Source organism: Zeus faber, assembly GCF_960531495.2.
Source record: "Zeus faber genome assembly, chromosome: 3".
Taxonomy (NCBI): Eukaryota; Metazoa; Chordata; class Actinopteri; order Zeiformes; family Zeidae; genus Zeus; species Zeus faber.
In genome coordinates, this window is record NC_137190.1 from 1,755,843 (window position 1) to 1,774,827 (window position 18,985).

Sequence of the window (18,985 nt, forward strand, 5' to 3'; positions counted from 1 at the left end):
TGCGAGGCGGGTCGGAGGATCAGCTGCGACCTCTGACTGGTTCACTGGGGATTGTCTCTGAGCCCTGATTGGGTCCCCTGGCGTGTCTCTGCTCTCTGATTGGCTTTTCGGACTGGAGCCACCAGCGCCTGATGGGGTGCGCTGCTGCGCCCTGAGGTGCAACATGGCAGAGCCTCCGTGTCTAGAAGCACAAAGCTGTCCTACTTTATTCAAGGAAACACTCATATAGTAAACAAAGTCAACTTCCACTAATCCTGTTGCTATTTGCATTCAAACAAAAAATAATAATTGTAATCATCTTTTTTTTTCTCCAATTTTACCCAATGGAGTTTTCCTGGTGTTTATTTTTATTTCTCTTTGTTTTTACAATTCTGTGATTCAAGATTCAAGATTTTTATTTGTCACATACATATACATACTTCCATACATATATGCAGTGAAATGTAATGGATTTGGATGCATCAATATACAATGTGCATGTTACAGAGATGCATACATTTCAGTGATATGCAAACATATCATATGGTTTGTGTGATACGAAGACGGAAGAAAAAAATATAAAATATGTAATATTTAGTTGATTATTTATATTATATATAAATGTGTGTATTATAATTTATTATAATACATTACTTCTTCTTCTTCTTCCTCTCTGGGCTGCTCCCATTAGGGGGGGCCACAGCGGATCATCTGCCTCCAACACCTTCAGTTCTGTGCATCCTCCTCCCTGACACCACCCGCCTGCATGTCCTCCCTCAGCACCTCCATCAAGCTTCTCTTTGGCTTCCTCTTTTCCTCTTGCCTGGCAGCTCCACCCTCAGCCTCCTCCTCCCAACGTAACTCTCATCTCTCCTCCACACGTGTCCAAACCATCTCAATCTGGCCTCTCACACTGTTCCACCAAACTGTCCAACCTGAGCTGTCCCTCTAACGTCCTCCTTCTTCATCCTGTCCATCCTTGTCCCTCCCAATGAAAAGCTCCACATCCTCAACCCTGCCCCTCACATGACTTAACTACTAATTACATTTCACTGCATATATGTATGGAAGTATGTATATGTATGTGACAAATAAAAAATCTTGAATCTTGAATCTTGAACACTCTACATCATCATAACACATATGAGCAGGCCCTGCCCCAGCATCCAGCCCCCCTAGCGGTCCGTGTAGGAATTGCAGGGAACCTGCAGCAAAACTATAATCTTATGTACATATATTTTGTTCTGTTTTTTTTTGCATTCACAAGTGTATTATCTTCCACAAAATGTGTAAATTATTATATTGAAGTTGATTTATACATATAATTATATGTGACTACAGTCACTTCTCTACTGGTCGCTCACTGCGCATGTCTCTTTCAACACCAGGAAGCGGCTTGTTCTGGTTAAAGTGCAGCGACGTTGGTTTGTTTTGTTTCTGTGTCAAACTGGGACATTAACACGTGGAGCAGCGTGTACATGTAATATCCTCATTTTAATTCCTTTTTCATCGTTTTAAGCGCAGCTGTGTACCGCCATGGGCAGGACAGTCACCGTGGCTACGTGCTCCTTGAACCAGTGGGCTCTGGACTTTCATGGAAACTTGGAGAGGATATTAAACAGTGAGTAGAATGAAGCAGAGAATGTTAAAAACATTTAAAAAATAAAACATTTCAACTCCAACTTCCAAAACAACTTTATTAAACACATTTTCAAGTGTTTCAATATCATTGCTTTCTCGTTTATTGTGGGATTATAATGGAATTTACATCTGCAATGTGCAGATTAGCTTTTATCGTGTACAACATTTACTTTTATACCTGTAATTATTTTATTTTATTCTATTTTGTAAAGTATGTTGAGCAATAATAAACTTTGAATAATTGAACAGATGAATCAACCGTCTTGTGGTTTCCGTGCAGGTATTGAAGTTTCCAAGAGTCAAGGAGCCAAGTACAGACTGGGACCAGAGCTGGAAATCTGGTGAGATGAGAAACACTGATGCTTTGGTTATTGATGAATACGTTGGGAATAAGATGTCCTCTGTCATATTGGTATGGTGGGTGATAAAACCTTCCAGGGCGTAGTGCATGTCATTTTCAGAATCATGTATGTTGAGTCCGATTTTATTTTATTTTATATTATTACATTTACTAAGTGCGTTATGTTTTAGGAATGAGTTATTTTCAGTCAGTTAGTTAGGTACAAATTAGGTAGCTATTATGTTCAGTTTAGAACTAATTGTGCATAATCTCTGGGTGCTTTGCAAAGACATTTCACTTCATCTGATATATGCAGTGAAATGTCTGTATGAACATATGTATGTGACAAATAAACCTCTTGAATCTTGAATCAAAAAGATTCAAGGAAGAACAATGTGAACTGAGAGCAAGAAATTAAGTTAGAGTTGTGACATAATTATATAGTAATATGAATTTATTGTCATTATATGTTTATTGTATTGATTATATATTTAGAGGAAATATGCTTCTCTATCTGATTAGTTATTCCAAAACAGAGGGAGAGAAAACCATTAAATTAATTTCTTTTTTTTTACACCCAGCTTACAAAGCATTTGAAGAATACCTTTAACTGTTTTTAATCAAGAAGCTTTTAATGAAATGTACCGTCGCTCAGAATTTAACTTCTCTCACCGTTCTGTCCATCTTCACTCGCTTCCTGTTGTTCATTCTTCTTGGTCATTTCTCTCTCCCTCTCTCTCCCTCTCCTCCCCCTCCCTCCCTCTCCCTCCCTCCCTCTCTCTCCCTCCATCTCCCTCTCCTCCCCCTCTCTCCCTCTCCCTCCCTCCCTCTCTCCCTCCATCTCCCTCTCCTCCCCCTCCCTCCCTCTCCCTCCCTCCCTCTCTCTCCCTCCATCTCCCTCTCCTCCCCCTCTCTCCCTCTCCCTCCCTCCCTCTCTCTCCCTCCATCTCCCTCTCCTCCCCCTCTCTCCCTCTCCCTCCCTCCCTCTCTCCCTCCATCTCCCTCTTCTCCCCCTCCCTCCCTCTCCCTCCCTCCCTCTCTCTCCCTCCATCTCCCTCTCCTCCCCCTCTCTCCCTCCTACTCTCCCTCTCCTCCCCCTCTCTCCCTCCATCTCCCTCTCCTCCCCCTCTCTCCCTCCTACTCTCCCTCTCTCACTCCATTTCCCTCCCTCTCTCTCTCCGTCTCTCTCTTGTACTGTAGTACTTTGATCGTTTTAAAGTGTGACGTTTCTTTCCACACTTGTTTTGCTCTGTATTTAGAACGGTAATTGGAACTTGTTGACAGATGAACGGTAATCTAAAAATAAAACAGGATATGAAAAGTCACGGAAAGGCAGGCGTGGCAGAGTTTATTATTTGAGTTCATGAGAGGAGTCAAGTGTCCTCTCTCTCTCTCTCTCTCTCTCTCTCTCTCTCTCTCTCTCAGTGGCTATGGATGTGCAGATCACTTCTACGAGTCAGACACGTTGCTCCACAGCTTCCAGGTTCTCAGGAAACTTCTTGAGTCTCCAGTTACAAAGGACATCATCTGTGATGTTGGCATGTCAGTAAATAGTCAGTCGTGTGTGTGTGTGTGTGCGTGCGTGTGTGTGTGCGTGCGTGCGTGCGTGTGCAGCAGTTGGAGTTACAAGGGATTTAAACCCTCCATCCAGATAAGTCGTGACCAGCTGGAGGTCTGAATCCTACACAAATATCTTAAATGTCTGCCTGTCTCATTCAGGCCGATCATGCATCACAACGTGCGCTACAACTGCCGAGTACTGTTCCTGAACAGGTAAAACACGCTCACACACACACACACACAAACAAACAAACACTTAGTTACATTTACCAACCCCAAATCTATCTAAATCTGTATTGGTTTTTGGTAAAAAGAATTACAGAAATAACTTTTTCAGTCCCATGTATGAATCGATCCTACTTCATCGTATTCCTGTTCAATTCCTGTTGTGATTTCTTTCCAAAGGAAGATCTTACTCATCAGACCCAAAATGCAGATGGCCAACTCCGGGAATTACAGGGAGCTGCGCTGGTTTTCCCCTTGGAGCCAGTTAAGGTACAACATCAGTACATCCCCACTACGTCCCTAGGACGTCACCTGTACGTCCCCAGCACAACTGCAGCACATCCCCAGTCCCTCCCCGTGACGTCCCTATAACATTTCCAGTACTTCCCCAGCATGTTTTCAGTTTGTCCCCAGCACGACGGTTCACAAACGTATAAAAATAATGTCACCTTTTTTTTTTTTTTATTTTGTCAAATGAAATATTGGGACGTTCATAGACCCGACCTCACTTAACACAGTTCAAGTTAAAACACAAAGTGAAAAAATGTTGTTTGGTTTATTCTGCACAAACTCATTTTGCTGAATAAATGAGTATGTCAACAATGTTTTGGGAGGATTGCTTTCTGAATTGCCTTTTAATATAATAATTATTTTCTATGTTTTGTGCCAGACTGCTGTTTGCTTGAGGATAATGCTGTGAAGTGTTTATTTTATATTTTAATTTTTTTAATTCATTCCCTCTGAGGTGTGTGGAGGAGTACTTCCTACCCAGGATGATCCAGGAAGTGACTGGACAGGTACGTCTGACCCTCACACATTGAAATCTGTCATATACATCATCACATCATCATAATTTACTTCATTTATGCTCCGTTAGTTAAAGGAAGAAACAGAACCAACAGCAGGGAAAGAGAAGAAACCAAATTTAAGACTGAAACGTGTCGTAAAATAAAGCTGGAGGAGTCTGGCAAAATGTAACTGAGACAAAATAGCATTAAGTCCTTTGAAATATACCCAAGTAAAAGTATTGTTTCTAAAATCTACTCATAAAAGTACAATTTCTTACTATAGTAAGTCAGAAGTAACTAGTTACTTCCCTGTGCTTCCAGGACACTGTTCCGTTTGGAGACTGCGTTCTGTCCACCAGGGATACCTGCATCGGCAGTGAGATATGCGCAGAGCTCTGGCACCCCAGGAGGTAGAGATATGATGATTATTATTATTAAGGGTCCAGTCCCGAGGTGCCGTTTAAACAGGTATGTCACAAACATCTCGTGAGTTAACTTTCATCCAAATCGATCTGCATACGGAGCAGAAATTCATGAAAATCGAACAAATTTGACCCCAAATATTCAGCGGGCCCTCCTCGACTAACATGCCACTGTTAATGAACAAAATGAACAAGATGAGATTTACAGCAAGATGATTAATGACGTCATCATACAATTTATTATAAATCTGCAGGTTCTTATTCAGAATGTACATGTGGACCTTACAAACTGCTTCGTCGATATTACAAACTATGCATTTAGGTGTATATTTATGTACTCTCATGGTACTTAAATATACTTTCTCTGTAGATACTTTCTCTGTAGATAATGATGTAATAATAATAATAATAATAATAATAATAATGGAACACCATTATTTTATCTTTGCTGGATTAATGGAAAAATATGAAAAAAGTAGTCCACAAAAACTCACGACCACGTTGAGTCGAGTCCACTCGAATGTACAAGTGATGCGTTCAAGGTCTAGTGACCCGTCGGGAAAATAGAAGCGGTGATATGGTCGTTTCTCACAGAAATGCCTCAACGTTTTCGTATTTCATGGAAACGTAACTTATTGAAACTGTAATCCAAGGAAAAAGGTCACCACTAAAATGACGTAAGTTTGACTACTATCGTAAATCTCCATAAATACATAAACCTACGTGAATGCGTCAATGATGACGTATTCACGTAGGTTTATGTATTCACACGAGACCCAACGTCACATGCCGTCACTGAGACTGCACATGTACTTACACACAACAAAGTAAGTTATAACAATGCCAAAGTTTGTTTCAAAGTAAAAAATAAACTTTTTCTTAAAGAAAAGTCATGTTTAAACAATTTCCTACTGCTAAACATAGCAGATTTAAATGAAAAGACAGAAAGTGTTAAATATTGACAAGTTAATAATTCTAATGCCAAATTAACGTTTGAGTTCCATAAATGTCCGCAGTACTATATAGACAAGTCATCTCTTAAACTGAATATTCCAATTGTAGATCATTAACAGAAAAAAAAGTACAAATTAAAACTAAAACATTTTTATGCTTATGAAATAACATGTATTTATTAACATTTTTATGTAAAGTAATTACAAAGTTTGTTTCGTTATCTTTTCAGATGCCCAAAAATAGCCGAAAGTTGGCATATTTGAGAGTACATAACAAGTGGAATAAGCATGAAGAATTTAACAATGAATGGAATAATCTTCTGTCCAAAATGGAAGAAGATCCAAAAACCACAAACAACAATAATGAATCTATGTACATTGATAATGTTGAAAATGATGAATTGATGATGAATGAATAAATGCACGGTCCTTCTCTGAGTCATAGAGAGAGAAAAAAATTGTAACTCGTGCTACATTGCACAGAATCCAGAGATCTGTAATATGTATCTAGCACAACTAAACTAGACCTGTGTGTTGCTGCCTGCAGCTATATTTATTATTATTATTGTTACCATTGTTATTATATTTGAGTTAGAAAGGGTGTCTTCCTAGTTCAACTTAGTCCAAGTCTTACATCTCATCGGTAAAGAGATAGACATGAAGCTGAATGTTCATGATGTGATTGTTTATTAATTGAAGTTTATTATGACTGTTTGTCACACAGTTGTTTGCAAACCCGTTTGAGAGAGTTTTAATGTTTTCTCATAATGCTCCTCAGCACTCACATCGACATGGGTCTGGACGGAGTGGAGATCTTCACCAACTCCTCAGCGAGTTACCATGAGCTGCGCAAGGCCAGCCATAGGGTGGAGCTGGTCCGGTCTGCCACCTCCAAGGTACTGGCACGTATTTGGACTGTTCTGGTAAAAATGCTCTGATTCCTGATTCCAGTACTGACGTAACGTGACGTGTCACAGAGTTCCTGCTTCTTATTTGGGAGATAATTCCTTGTTCTTTCTGATTGTGCTTAGACAAAGAAGTAAATAAATAAATATCTCAATATCTGATTAATAAATATGACTTTTCCAATGATAATCAGAATTAGACAGAAAATTTCAATTTCAATATTCATGTCAGTTATCAGTACAGTACTCAGCTCTAATAAAGTGTTTGTTTTTTGCTTTTTAATTTTTTTTTTACTAATGCAATAACAGACAACAATAACAAATGCAAAACATTACAGCTGACACTAAAAACATCCTTGCCAGGGGCACAAATACAGTGTAAGACAAACGCATATCAATGAGCTTATCAATCCAGCAGGTGTCAGTAAAGTGCAATAATTCTACAAAAAAAACATGCATGCCAATATGATATGTTATCAGGGCTTTCCTAGAGTAAACACACACACACACACACACACTCATTCTTGAACCTCTCATACAGACCTGCTGTAACCAGGAGGCAGCACTGCTCTCTACTCAACCTGTCTCTTGGTGTCCTGCAGAGCGGGGGGATCTACCTGTACTCCAACCAGAGAGGCTGCGATGGAGACCGTCTCTACTACGACGGCTGTGCCATGGTGGCTGTCAACGGCGACATCGTGGCCCGGGGGGCACAGTTCTCCCTGGACGACGTGGTATGACACTGACAGGGATAGGGTGGCCTCGCATCGCTAGGAATCTCTCTGTTCATTTTCAATTTCCAAGGGGTGTTGCCAACGAGCTCAGACCAAAATGTCTCTGGATGCAATTGGCTAGACATACAACCAATCAGAGCAATGATTGTGTGCGACTTAGCGCTGAGCGAGGGACTTGGTCAATTTAACTTCTGTGGGAAGTACGACAAACACATTTTTGTTTTCAACAAAAGCTTTTTAGATTAAAAAAAAGAGTCCAGTTTGTTAAATACTGTCACAATAACAGATTCAACAGACCGTTCCACATCAGCGGCAGCCATCTTGCTTGTTTACAAATACGTCTCAACAGCTCTCCTCTGCATCGTTGTGTATCAAACCCGCCCCATATCAGAAAAAGGGTTGTGATCGGCCCGACCCTGCCAAGGTGGAGTGGAAATCTGTTTGAATGGGAGGGTGGCTAGACATATTCTGCAGAGCAAATGGAACGTGAGCTGCACATTGGTCTGGTTCCCAGGGACAGGAAGGTCCACTGGGACTTTACAAACACATTTAGTTAAGTTATTTTTCCTACTGTATGTGTGTGTGTGTGTGTGTGTGCGTGTGCGCGTGCGTGTTTTGCAGGAGGTCGTCACGGCAACCCTTGACCTTGAGGATGTTCGCAGCTACAGAGGAGAGGTCTGTCAGCCACACATGGTGAGAAAGTCCCTCCATCGCTCTCTATCTGACCTCTATCATCTGTCTTTCTCCACCTCTCCACCTGTCTTGGTTCAGTTATTTACTACTTTTTATTTCTTATTTTTGAATGTTTATATTGTGATTTTTAGGGCTTATCTTCTCACTCTGTGCTTCATGTTCCTCACTGATCTCCTGAACGCCTGAATTTTCCTGACAGAGGAGCCGTAAAGTCCTATCTTCTTATCTTACGTATTTTATCTAAACTCTCTCTCTCTCTCTCTCTCTCTCTCTCTCTCTCTCTCTCTCTCTCTCTCTCTCTCTCTCTCTCTCTCTCTCTCTCTCTCTCTCTCTCTCTCTCTCTCTCTCTCTCTCTCTCTCTCTCTCTCTCCGGAAACTCCCATCTGAGTCATCCCTCCATCAAAACACACTGAAATGTTGGAATGTGGACAGCTCATGTCGCAGATCTGGAAACACTCTGCATGTAGAGAGTGTGTTATGTCCGTATGTACAGAAGTTTGAATAATAAGAATCAGGTTTTGTTTTCCAGTTATTCTACAACCAAGAATCAGGTAGAAATACTCTGATGTTTCCTCCTCAGTGCTGACTCATAGAATGATGATTTATCAGCATTTATCACTTTTCCCCCGGAATTTCCCACTGTAAAGCTGCAAACGACTGCATGATACAGTTTACGTCCCTTCTCACATTTGATTATTTTTAAAATGTCTCAGTAATATTAAAAAGATGTAATTTCAGAAATATTTCAAGTATGAATGCCAGATGAAAATCCAGTTTTGGTTGCGTCCTAGCAACAGCTCAGTCTTTAAATTATGTTTTTTGGACCCAGGAGTCGTATATGTCCTTAATTTCCAATGAAAACTCTCACACGCCTCTCTGCGTGATGTTTGCTGTGTGTGGGTGTTGGTATGTATGTCAGGTGCTGCTGACGGTTTGACCTTCACTTAGAAGAACTCTGACATGAAGCTCTCAGGTTTCAGACAACGAGCCTCGACGGAGATCAGAACATCAGTGTGACTATGGCGTCTCTCAGGTGGAGACACGTAGAGCTGCCCAGTGTGGAGCAGAACCCGTGTGTGTTTTCAAGGGGTTCCAGTCGTCACTAGAGGAACCCCAGGAAACACGTTACATTAGACGCATTGTGAAGCAAATTCACCTTCATTTTCGCCATCAAAAACAAATCATGGCGACATCGATGGCTGAGTCCATGGGCTCCTGAGTCTGAGAATGCCATGGCCAATAAATAATAAAAAATGTTCATCCTTTCATAAACAGAGATAAATCTATAGTAATTTGGAACCCCAGGACCCCCAGTGTCCTGCTTTGCTTTTCCATAAAATGAATCTCTGTTTGTGAAGGGTCTGGCTCAATCTTCATGAGGGCTCCTGACAGGGCGTCTTACTTCAGTCTGTGTGAGCAGGTCACAGACTCCAGTCAGTCTCTAACCTGCACGGCTCTCTCTTTAGACGCCATTAAACCGGTTAAGTCATGTTTTGGTTTCTCGCCCCACCCTGCTGAGACCGAGTGGGGGGAGCACTCTCTGGCTTGCTCCGCCCCCTGGTAGTGATGGACAGCAGACGGGGATGACGAGGAAAGAAACAGAAAATAAATGAATCCAGCTTGACTTGTTTAAAGTGGGAGGCAACTTGAGTCAACAGTGCAGAAGCCGCTTCTGGTACCAGGACGAGGAGGCATCATGTCATCAGCCATGCTGCACCTCCTGCCTCCACTTCCTGTCGGCTGCTGGCACAGAGCGCATGCAAGGCCCTATTAGATGCTGAGAAACGTGTGTGTGTGTGTGTGTGTGTGTGTGTGTGTGTGTGTGTGTGTGTGTGTGTGTGTGTGTGTGTGTGTGTGTGTGTGTGTGTGTGTGTGTGTGTGTGTGTGTGTGTGTGTGTGTGCTGACTGACGAAAAATTGTCATCAAATGTAAGAAAGTCCCTTTATAAGGTTGTTTCGGTTGTAAAATGCATTTACAATTTGAACACAGATCTCCAGATAATCCCTCTTTCAAAAACGCTAAGTTTTCCATCCCAGTTTTTTTTTTTTTCTTTCTTTCCTTTGTCCTCTAATTTGGTTTCTTTATTTGCATTTCCCTGATTTCACATCGATCTCTTCTATGTCGTTGTTCCAGGAGTCGCAGGCCAAACTCTGCCACAGAGTTAAAACAGACTTCAGTTTGTCTAGGGATGAAGACGTCTTCCTTCCCATTCACCAGCCAATCACATGGCAGTTCCACACGCCAGAGGAGGAGATCAGGTCCGACACGCCCAACACAACCAAACTGAACCAAACCGAACCAGGACCCCAGAACGCGAGATGTAACTGTAGTGTAGTTAGTGTGTCGAGGATCACTATTCTTATTTTGTAGAAATCTAAGAAGAGTGATTTCACTACGGGAGACATTGTTTTATATGTATTAAACATTTATATATTGGAGCATTAAATATATTCTGGCTGCAAAGTTAACTTTATAAATCTGCAGAAAACACTTCCATATACTGGGTGTTAATTAGCTTTACTGTTTGTTGTCTTTCGCTGGTATTTAATCTTTATTATATTAAGACTTATGGTGATTGACTATTTCTCCCTAAATTCTTGCTGAGTTTATGTGTTTGTGTGTCACGCTTTGTCTTACACAGAGTTCAACATAATGAACCTTCATTTAATTCTCAAACATGGAATTTTAAATTCATACCTATACAGTATAACCCAATACCTCATGCATTGATATCATATAATTTCTGTTAATTCCAGCAGAGCATAACTGACCCCTCATCTCCCTTTGTACTTTGTGTCTCTTTACTCATATTTTTATCTCATATTTTTGTTTGTTGTGTCTCCAGCCTGGGCCCGGCCTGCTGGCTGTGGGACTATCTGAGGAGGAGCGGACAAGTGAGAAATTAAACTTTTATCATCTGCAAAGCTGGTGCTGATTCTGCACCGACCTTTTTTTTTTTTTTTTATGTTGCTGTCGTTCACTTGAGTGGCTGTTTTTGTTTGTTTCTGCCTCTATGTGTGTAGCTTAGCATTTAGCAGTGTCCTTTCACTCAAATGAAAAAGATATAACTCTCAGGTCTCTGTTGCTCCAGGCTGGCTTCCTGCTGCCGCTCAGTGGGGGCGTGGACAGCTCCTCCAGCGCCTGCATCGTCTCCAGCATGTGTGTCCTGGTCTGCAACGCTGTGAAGGACGGGAGTAAGATCCGTCTGTCTGTTTGTTTGTCTGTCTGCCTGTCGATATCTACAGTACAGGTACTCCTGACTTAACAACCTACCTGTTTAATGACTTACGGCCAGATCTCTGACCAGTCTGTATTGTACACTGTGTACGATACCAAGCATCTCATCGCCCTTTGTATACTATATACACTATATATACTATATACACTATATATACTATAAATATATATACTATATATACTATATATACTATATATACCAGTCACGCCCCCTTACCCTGAACACGGGTCCTCGCGACCAATTCCCTTAACGACCTGGTTGTAGGAACAGAACTCTGTCATTAAGTGAGGTGTGTGTGTGTGTGTGTGTGTGTGTGTGTGTGTGTGTGTATATATATATATATATATATATATATACGTATGTCTCTATCTCTGTTTATATCTCTATCTCTCTTGCTCTATTCATCTATACCTGTCTTCTCTGTACCTCTCTGCCTTTAATGCTTCCCACTTCACTCTAATAATTAGGATGCGCTACATGCAGAGGACCATTGTTCCGGTCTCTACTAACCATCCTTCTTGTACTTCCTGCTTCCTGTCCCTCAGACGTCCAGGTCCTGCAGGACGTGCGCCGGGTGGTGGGCGATGCGTCGTACCGTCCCCTGCAGCCGCAGGAGCTCTGCACTCGCATCTTCACAACCTGCTACATGGCGAGCGAGAACTCGTCCAAGGAGACACGCAGCAGAGCCACGGATCTGGCCGCTCAGATTGGCAGGTCGGGCGGGATGAACTGACAAAATGCTCATAATAAAATAAACTACACCATAATATACTGTAGAAAACTAGAAACTAAACTAGGTCAACTATGACTCGAATTGGGTTTATGAGAATATACTGTATGAAAGTATCTTCATACTATAAGATAACACTTTATTAATCACTGAAGGAAAGGGGCTTCGCAGCAGCAAAAAAACAGTGTTGTCAAGAGAGAAACAAATTAGAATAAATAAATAAATGTGGTTAAACAGAGGAAGTACCTAAATGTGTGTCAGAATGTGCTGCTACCTCCACGTTCTTCAAGCCTTGAAATTGTGTTAGTTGCTCAGATTGTCATCATACCTGTTGCACACAGGAGCACCACCCACTTCAGGACACCAAGGGGCGCTAACGGATAGAGGATTTCTTTTTTTTTTATTTTTACTTTATTTTTATTTTTAATTTAAACTGTTAATATTACCGTCCATATTGACAGCAAATGTAAAATAATGGTGAGGAGTATGAATGAAAGAGTGATTCAATTTGTAATAATTAGGTCTTTGAGTGGCTTGTTGTGTGTAGTTTATGTATGTATGCAAAGTTAGTTAGAAAAGGAAAATCTGGACAGAATCCACAACTCCTAAGAACAATATACAAAATAAATAATCAGAACAGGGTCTGTTGTAGTGAAGTGTGAGTGTTACATTTTAGCAGCGACAGTGCAGCACGGCAATATTTGAATCTGTCACTTTGGGGACTTTTTTGGCTGATGATATTAATATTCTATTTCAAAATACATCATTTACTCTCTTGCATTAAGCATTTCCGTTGTAAAAGTCGAGACGTTCCATCCTTTATAATAATCCCTATTCATGTGTGCAGTTCTTGTATTACTTTTAAACTTTTTTACATCTCTTTTTTCACAGCACACACATGAACATCAACATCGACATGGCGGTGAAAGGCATGCTGGGTATTTTCTCCATGGTGACAGGGAAATGGCCTCAGTTCCAGGTCAACGGCGGCAGCATGAGGGAGAACCTGGCGCTGCAGAACGTACAGGTGCAGTACAGACATGTGTATTTATATATGGTATATGTATTTATAAAATATGTTCTGTAGGTATTTATGTTCAGTGCATTATGTTGCATATATGCATTTTAAGTTTAAATAGTTTTCCAATTGATCCACAAAACATTGTGCCTCTTGACAAATGAAAAGTCAAAAGAAAACTCCAAAGTCTTGTTAGATTTTACTAAAAATAAAAAAATAAAATAATAATAATAATAGTGGGATTATAATATTGTTATTATACATACTGTAAACTCTTTGTAATTGTCAGGCCAACTTTTGGGTACAATATATTTCCATTTCAAAATGCTTTATGCATGAAGATATAACAGAAGGAACATTAAAAAACAAACTCTTCTTTTTCTCTTACTTTCTCTCTCACTCCTTTTCCTCCTCTGTCCCTCACACTTCCGCCTCTTATCCTCATTTCTGTCCTTCAGCATCGTTTCCTGTTCACACACTAAGCAAACCACGTGTGTGTCAGAGTTTCCATTTGAACAAATTGGTGCCGGCCCACGTGTCCTGGAAGATTTCAATTTCCTGGACAAATGGGAGAGATTCCGGTCAAATATGATCTGTGTTTATTGAGCTTAAAAACAATTGATAAGCAGGTTTTATAGAGAATGACATCATCAAGGCATGTGGATGTATGTAACAGTGAACTATAATTTTAAATTTTTTATTGAATATTGAAACTAAAATAAGTACCGTCAGTAAACGCAGTTTTAAAAATAAATAAAAATTACAAATATTTTTACTTGAAATCAAATAATTTCCATTCGTGAACAATAAGTAACAAGTGCAGCCGCTTGAATTAACATTTCACTAAAATAATATTTTGATCAAACCAAAAAGAAAATAAATATGCCAAGTAGGTCGAAATAAATAATAAAGTTTGTGGTGTTGTCCATCTTCGTCGGGACGTCGCGTCGACATATTTTACACAATGAATATTTACCGTCTGCTTTGGGTTGGAACTTAAGTATAAAATAAACACCAAACTATGGACGTATGCGTCCCAAGGATACACCATCTTCCTGTTTCTCCTCAGTTCGAGATGCTGCGGCTCCGTCTCTGCTCCATATGTGTCTCCTGTGTTTTACCAGCGCAGCCTGTCCTTGAGGGAGGGGGCGGGGCTTACATTTAGAAATTTAGCAGACATTTACATGCTTAGGCTTAGCTCTATATCGACAAATGTGATTGGTCAGGGGTGAAGCTTTCAGATCAGCTTTAGATCGTCCAAACTGATGGCCTCCCGTTGCAACTTGCCGAGGGCGGAAGTGAACAGATTTGCAGAATTTCAAAATCAAAATCCTCCACCCAGCACTAATTAAAATTGTGCTTGGAGGGAATTATTTTCACCGGACATTATGACTGGAGAGATTTAAATATGTCGAACCTCAACAGATTTTCCCGGTCAAAAGTGTGTGTGTGTGTGTGTGTGTGTGTGTGTGTGTGTGTGTGTGTGTGTGTGTGTGTGTGTGTGTGTGTGTGTGTGTGTGTGTGTGTGTGTGTGTGTGTGTGTGTGTGTGTGTGTGTGTGTGTGTCCACCCCCTCAGGCCCGGGTCAGGATGGTCCTGGCCTACCTCTTGGCCCAGCTGAGTCTCTGGTCGCGGGGGAGACCGGGCGGTCTGCTGGTGCTCGGCTCAGCCAACGTGGACGAGAGGTACGACTGGAAATGAAATAATTTACTATCTTTATTTAGATGAGTGGATTTATTTTCCAGGATTAGCAACTGATTGGTTGATATGTAAAACTGTACAATTTCAAACCGTAAGATAAGCCCCCCCCTTTCAGTCTGACCGGATACTTCACCAAGTACGACTGCTCCAGCGCCGACATCAACCCCATCGGAGGAATCAGCAAAACCGACCTGAAGAGCTTCCTGCGCTACAGCGAGGAGCAGCTGCAGCTTCCTGCGCTGCGGGGGTAAGGGAGCAGGGGGGTCAGCTGTACAGGCATGCAGCAATACACAACATTGATATTTATCACAGTAATCTTGGCTGAAAATATCCCAATATGTGATATGATCCTGATGAATCATAAAATGTAATTAAAACGTACTTCATCAACTTAAACAGATTAATCACAAAGCATGTCTTTTAAAAACTGTGCTTTTGCCAAATATATACTTTGACAATACCAATAGATAGTTGATTTAAAAATATAGTATATAATATAATAATAATCTCCAACTAATTCAAAAGTAAATGTATACTTTTTGATTGAAAACAATAGTTGTAGCTGTTAATCTGGTTTTAAACAGCAGAAAAGTCCGCTCGTCAGTAACTGTCACAGAATTGTCTTTGTTCTTTGTAATGACTGTTTGAATTCAGTCAATATTGTTCCCGTAAAACTCCATCAGCACACAATGAATTCTGCACAACCAAGTTTAAATCGATTAAGACTGACAGACAATGTGATGAGGACTTTGCCAGCAGCCGTTTTTAAACCAACATGGACGTCACTCCCTGCGGTGACTCTTCATGGAGGTAACATGGTCATGTGGCTTCGTACAAAAAGTAAAATGCATGAAAAGTGACCCGAGCGTTTTGCTACAGCATCCTGGAGGCTCCGCCCACAGCGGAACTGGAGCCGCTGGTGGAAGGACGGGTGTCGCAGACTGATGAGGTGAGGATGAGGATGAGGGAGTGAAAATTAAGAAATACACACCGCCACTAAGAGTCAAAGCTTTCTAGTTTTATTTTCTCTCTCCTTGGGTCCCAGGCCGACATGGGGATGACCTACTCAGAGCTCTCCCTGATTGGTCGCCTGAGGAAGATCTCCAAGTGCGGCCCCTACAGCATGTTCTGCAAGCTGCTCCAGGCCTGGAGGGACAACCTGTCTCCCTCGCAGGTTGGTCTACACGCAGGACATTGTTCTGGCTCTGGACTCGCAGGTCCTTCATCCCTGTGATCTGGGACCTGGGACACACCGGTGCCACGACACAGTTTGTGGGAACCATGTGACAGAAGCACAGCTTCATGCATCTGGTGGTGCAGTTCCAGACGTGCAGTTTTCCATGATGCGTGGGCAGATTTAGACGACAGGAGTCAAAAAAGGAAAAAGATTGACTGAACCCAAAACTTACACAGATCCTAAACTTTTAAATTTGAAAGGATGCTCCAGTTTCTTTTGTCATTTAAATAACTCACCTTTTGACATGCCCGCCAGAAGGTGTATTTCTCTAGTTTCACAGAATTTCCCAAAAGTCTGAAGTGACTGGATTGAATGCATTTAAAGATAGGTAGCTCTCCAAGCAAGAACAATGTGTTGATCACTCACTCTGTTGAACTGCTCTTCTCCACCCTGTAGCTCTGCAGTTAACGGGATATTAATTACAAGACTCAAGATGTTTATTTGTCACATACATATGCATATGTTCATACATACTGTATATGTAGAGAAATGTCTTTGCAACGCACCCAGAGATTATGAACAATATGTTCTAACTGACACAATAGCTAGATGAATTAACTAACTAAACTAACTGATTCCTAAAAAGTAATTCAGTTAGTAAATAGAATAAAATAAGAGTAAAAAGGTAATATACTGAACAGGAATTCAAAATAAAAATAAGAGGAATAGACTATTATGTATATACAGATATGTGCATTAAAGTGGCATGTGAATAAAGTGAGGTGATGTGTGTTGGGTTATACAGCACAGTATACAACAGTATGACACAATACAGTAACAGTACAGAATGCAGTACAGTGATACAGTATGCAGTACAGTATGCTACATACAGTACAGTAAGGTAGTGGAGCCTATGTGCGTGGCTCAGTGAGGACCCCTGGTGAGGTCAGCATTGACAGTTCTTATGTCTTGATGTAGAAACTCCATCTCAGTCTCTGTTCTCGCTGTGTGGCTGCGGAGGCGCTTGCCTGACGCAGCAGCTGGAACAGTCCGTTGTTGGGGTGGTGAGGATCCTTCATGATCCTGCAGCTCTGCTACTACGCCTCCTGGTGTATAAGTCCTGCAGGGAGGGGAGGGTAGCTCCAGTGGTACGTTCGGCTGAACGCACCACCCTCTGCAGGGCCTCCTGTCCTGAGCAGTACAGTTCCCAAAGCAGGCAGTGATGATGATGGTGTTGGAGCTGGACATGTGCCTCCCCACCCTAACCACCTGGGGGTGGGCTGTGAGAAAGTCCAGGATCCAGGCACACAGCGGAGTACTCGGTCCTAGCTCCTTCAGCTTGGCAGCCAGTCTGCTGGGACTATGGTGTTGAAAGCTGAACCGTCGGTGATGCCCCTTCCTGTCATCCATGTGTGTGAGCGTGGTGAGCACCTGGGAGACCGTGTCGTCCCTGGATTTGTCGATATGATCTTGCGTGTGTCCTCTCCTGCAGGTGGCGTCCAAGGTGAAGCTTTTCTTCAGGATGTACTCTGTGAACCGCCACAAGATGACCACGGCGACGCCGTCCTACCACGCCGAGAGCTACAGCCCCGACGACAACCGATTCGACCTCCGACCTTTCCTCTACAATGCCGGCTGGAGCTGGCAGTTCCACTGCATCGACCACCAGGTTCGTCCATCTGGGCTCATTTATCTGGGCCTTCATGTTAACCCCACCCCACACACCCCACTACAAAATGTCATATTTTTATGTTCAAAACTTTGTGGTTGACTGAGGTCCTGATGTTCTGAGTACAGGTTGGTTAGTGTCTCTTCAGGAAAGAATTGCTTCATTTTCCTGTGTGGTTTCCACTGTGGGGTCATGACCTATGACTGTTTTCTGTCCAGGTGTCTCAGATGGAGAAAGGAGACGCCTAGACAGCAGAGCATCCGTCCAGCAGAGCATCCGTCCAGCAGAGTGTCCATCCACTGGAGTGTCATGCAGGACTTCCATCAGAGCGTTCATTCCCATGCTTCACCAACGATCAAACCTCAAATGGTTCATTAGAACTGATTCACATTTACTTTAAATAAACAACTTTCCATTAAAGCGTGAACTTTGTCTCCTTGTCTGATATAAAATAACTGTCATTTGACTAAACATTAATAAACATTTTCTGTACTTATGGAAGTGTCTTTTTTGAGCGGAAAGACGGGAAGTGGACAGTTTGCACTTCTATGAATATTAACATTAAGATGACATGTTAATAGCAGATTACATGTTAACAGTCATTGAATAGTCGTTGACCTGACTATAGAGGTTTTACTGTTAATGTTTGATGACCTGGTTTGGGTACATCAGACTTTTTACTTCATTCAGTAGCACTTTGTGCCTTTGCATTTCTTTTGTCAAAGAGTGTGGATCTGTTTTTCATCCCCTTGAAAATAACAGTGTTTAATAACTCACGGAAGTAGGAAAATGGGTTAAAGGTGTGGTTGGGTCACTTGGAACACCCACCCCCGCCGTGTTACTGGGTGCGATTCTACAGTAAATAAGGGAGGAGGGCTTTGCCATGGTCAGTGTGTCTAATGTGTCCTTTCTTTATTGCTTCACAGCTTCAACATTCAAGGACCTTCAAAATAAAGAATCAGTAATAATGGCAAGCACATCAATAAAAGATTAAATAGCTCAAATAAAAATCACTCCCATTGAACAAACCCATTTTACTGTGTTTTTCCCCTTGTTACAGGTTACTATCACCTTGTTTTGTATGTCGCCTTCCCCCATACCATTCATGTAAGTGGCTTTGGACAAAGCCCTCTGCTAAATGACACAATGCAGTAATGTCAAGCAATGATTAAAAATAATTGGGAAAATAGAAAAATGCTTGAGAAATAGGATT

At 41.6% G+C, this 18,985-nt stretch overlaps 1 protein-coding gene across 2 annotated transcripts; it reads left to right on the top strand.

Annotated features, from left to right (window-relative positions):
- Positions 1-1,454: 1,454 nt before the first annotated feature.
- On the top strand, positions 1,455-18,201 carry nadsyn1 (NAD synthetase 1). Of its 2 annotated transcripts, XM_079998246.1 has the most exons (21): positions 1,455-1,600; positions 1,901-1,961; positions 3,386-3,502; positions 3,680-3,733; positions 3,926-4,015; positions 4,491-4,542; positions 4,855-4,943; positions 6,687-6,804; positions 7,416-7,547; positions 8,169-8,240; positions 10,374-10,498; positions 11,086-11,134; positions 11,332-11,434; positions 12,024-12,192; positions 13,100-13,235; positions 14,804-14,910; positions 15,042-15,173; positions 15,806-15,875; positions 15,972-16,100; positions 17,596-17,772; positions 17,991-18,201. In XM_079998246.1, the coding sequence occupies exons 1-21, from the start codon at positions 1,516-1,518 to the stop codon at positions 18,018-18,020; spliced, it is 2,097 nt and encodes a 698-aa protein (XP_079854372.1). In that variant the 5' UTR covers positions 1,455-1,515; the 3' UTR covers positions 18,021-18,201. The 2 variants fall into 2 exon arrangements, with proteins under 2 accessions (XP_079854372.1, XP_079854373.1); XM_079998247.1 differs by lacking the exon at positions 3,386-3,502.
- Positions 18,202-18,985: the final 784 nt, after the last annotated feature.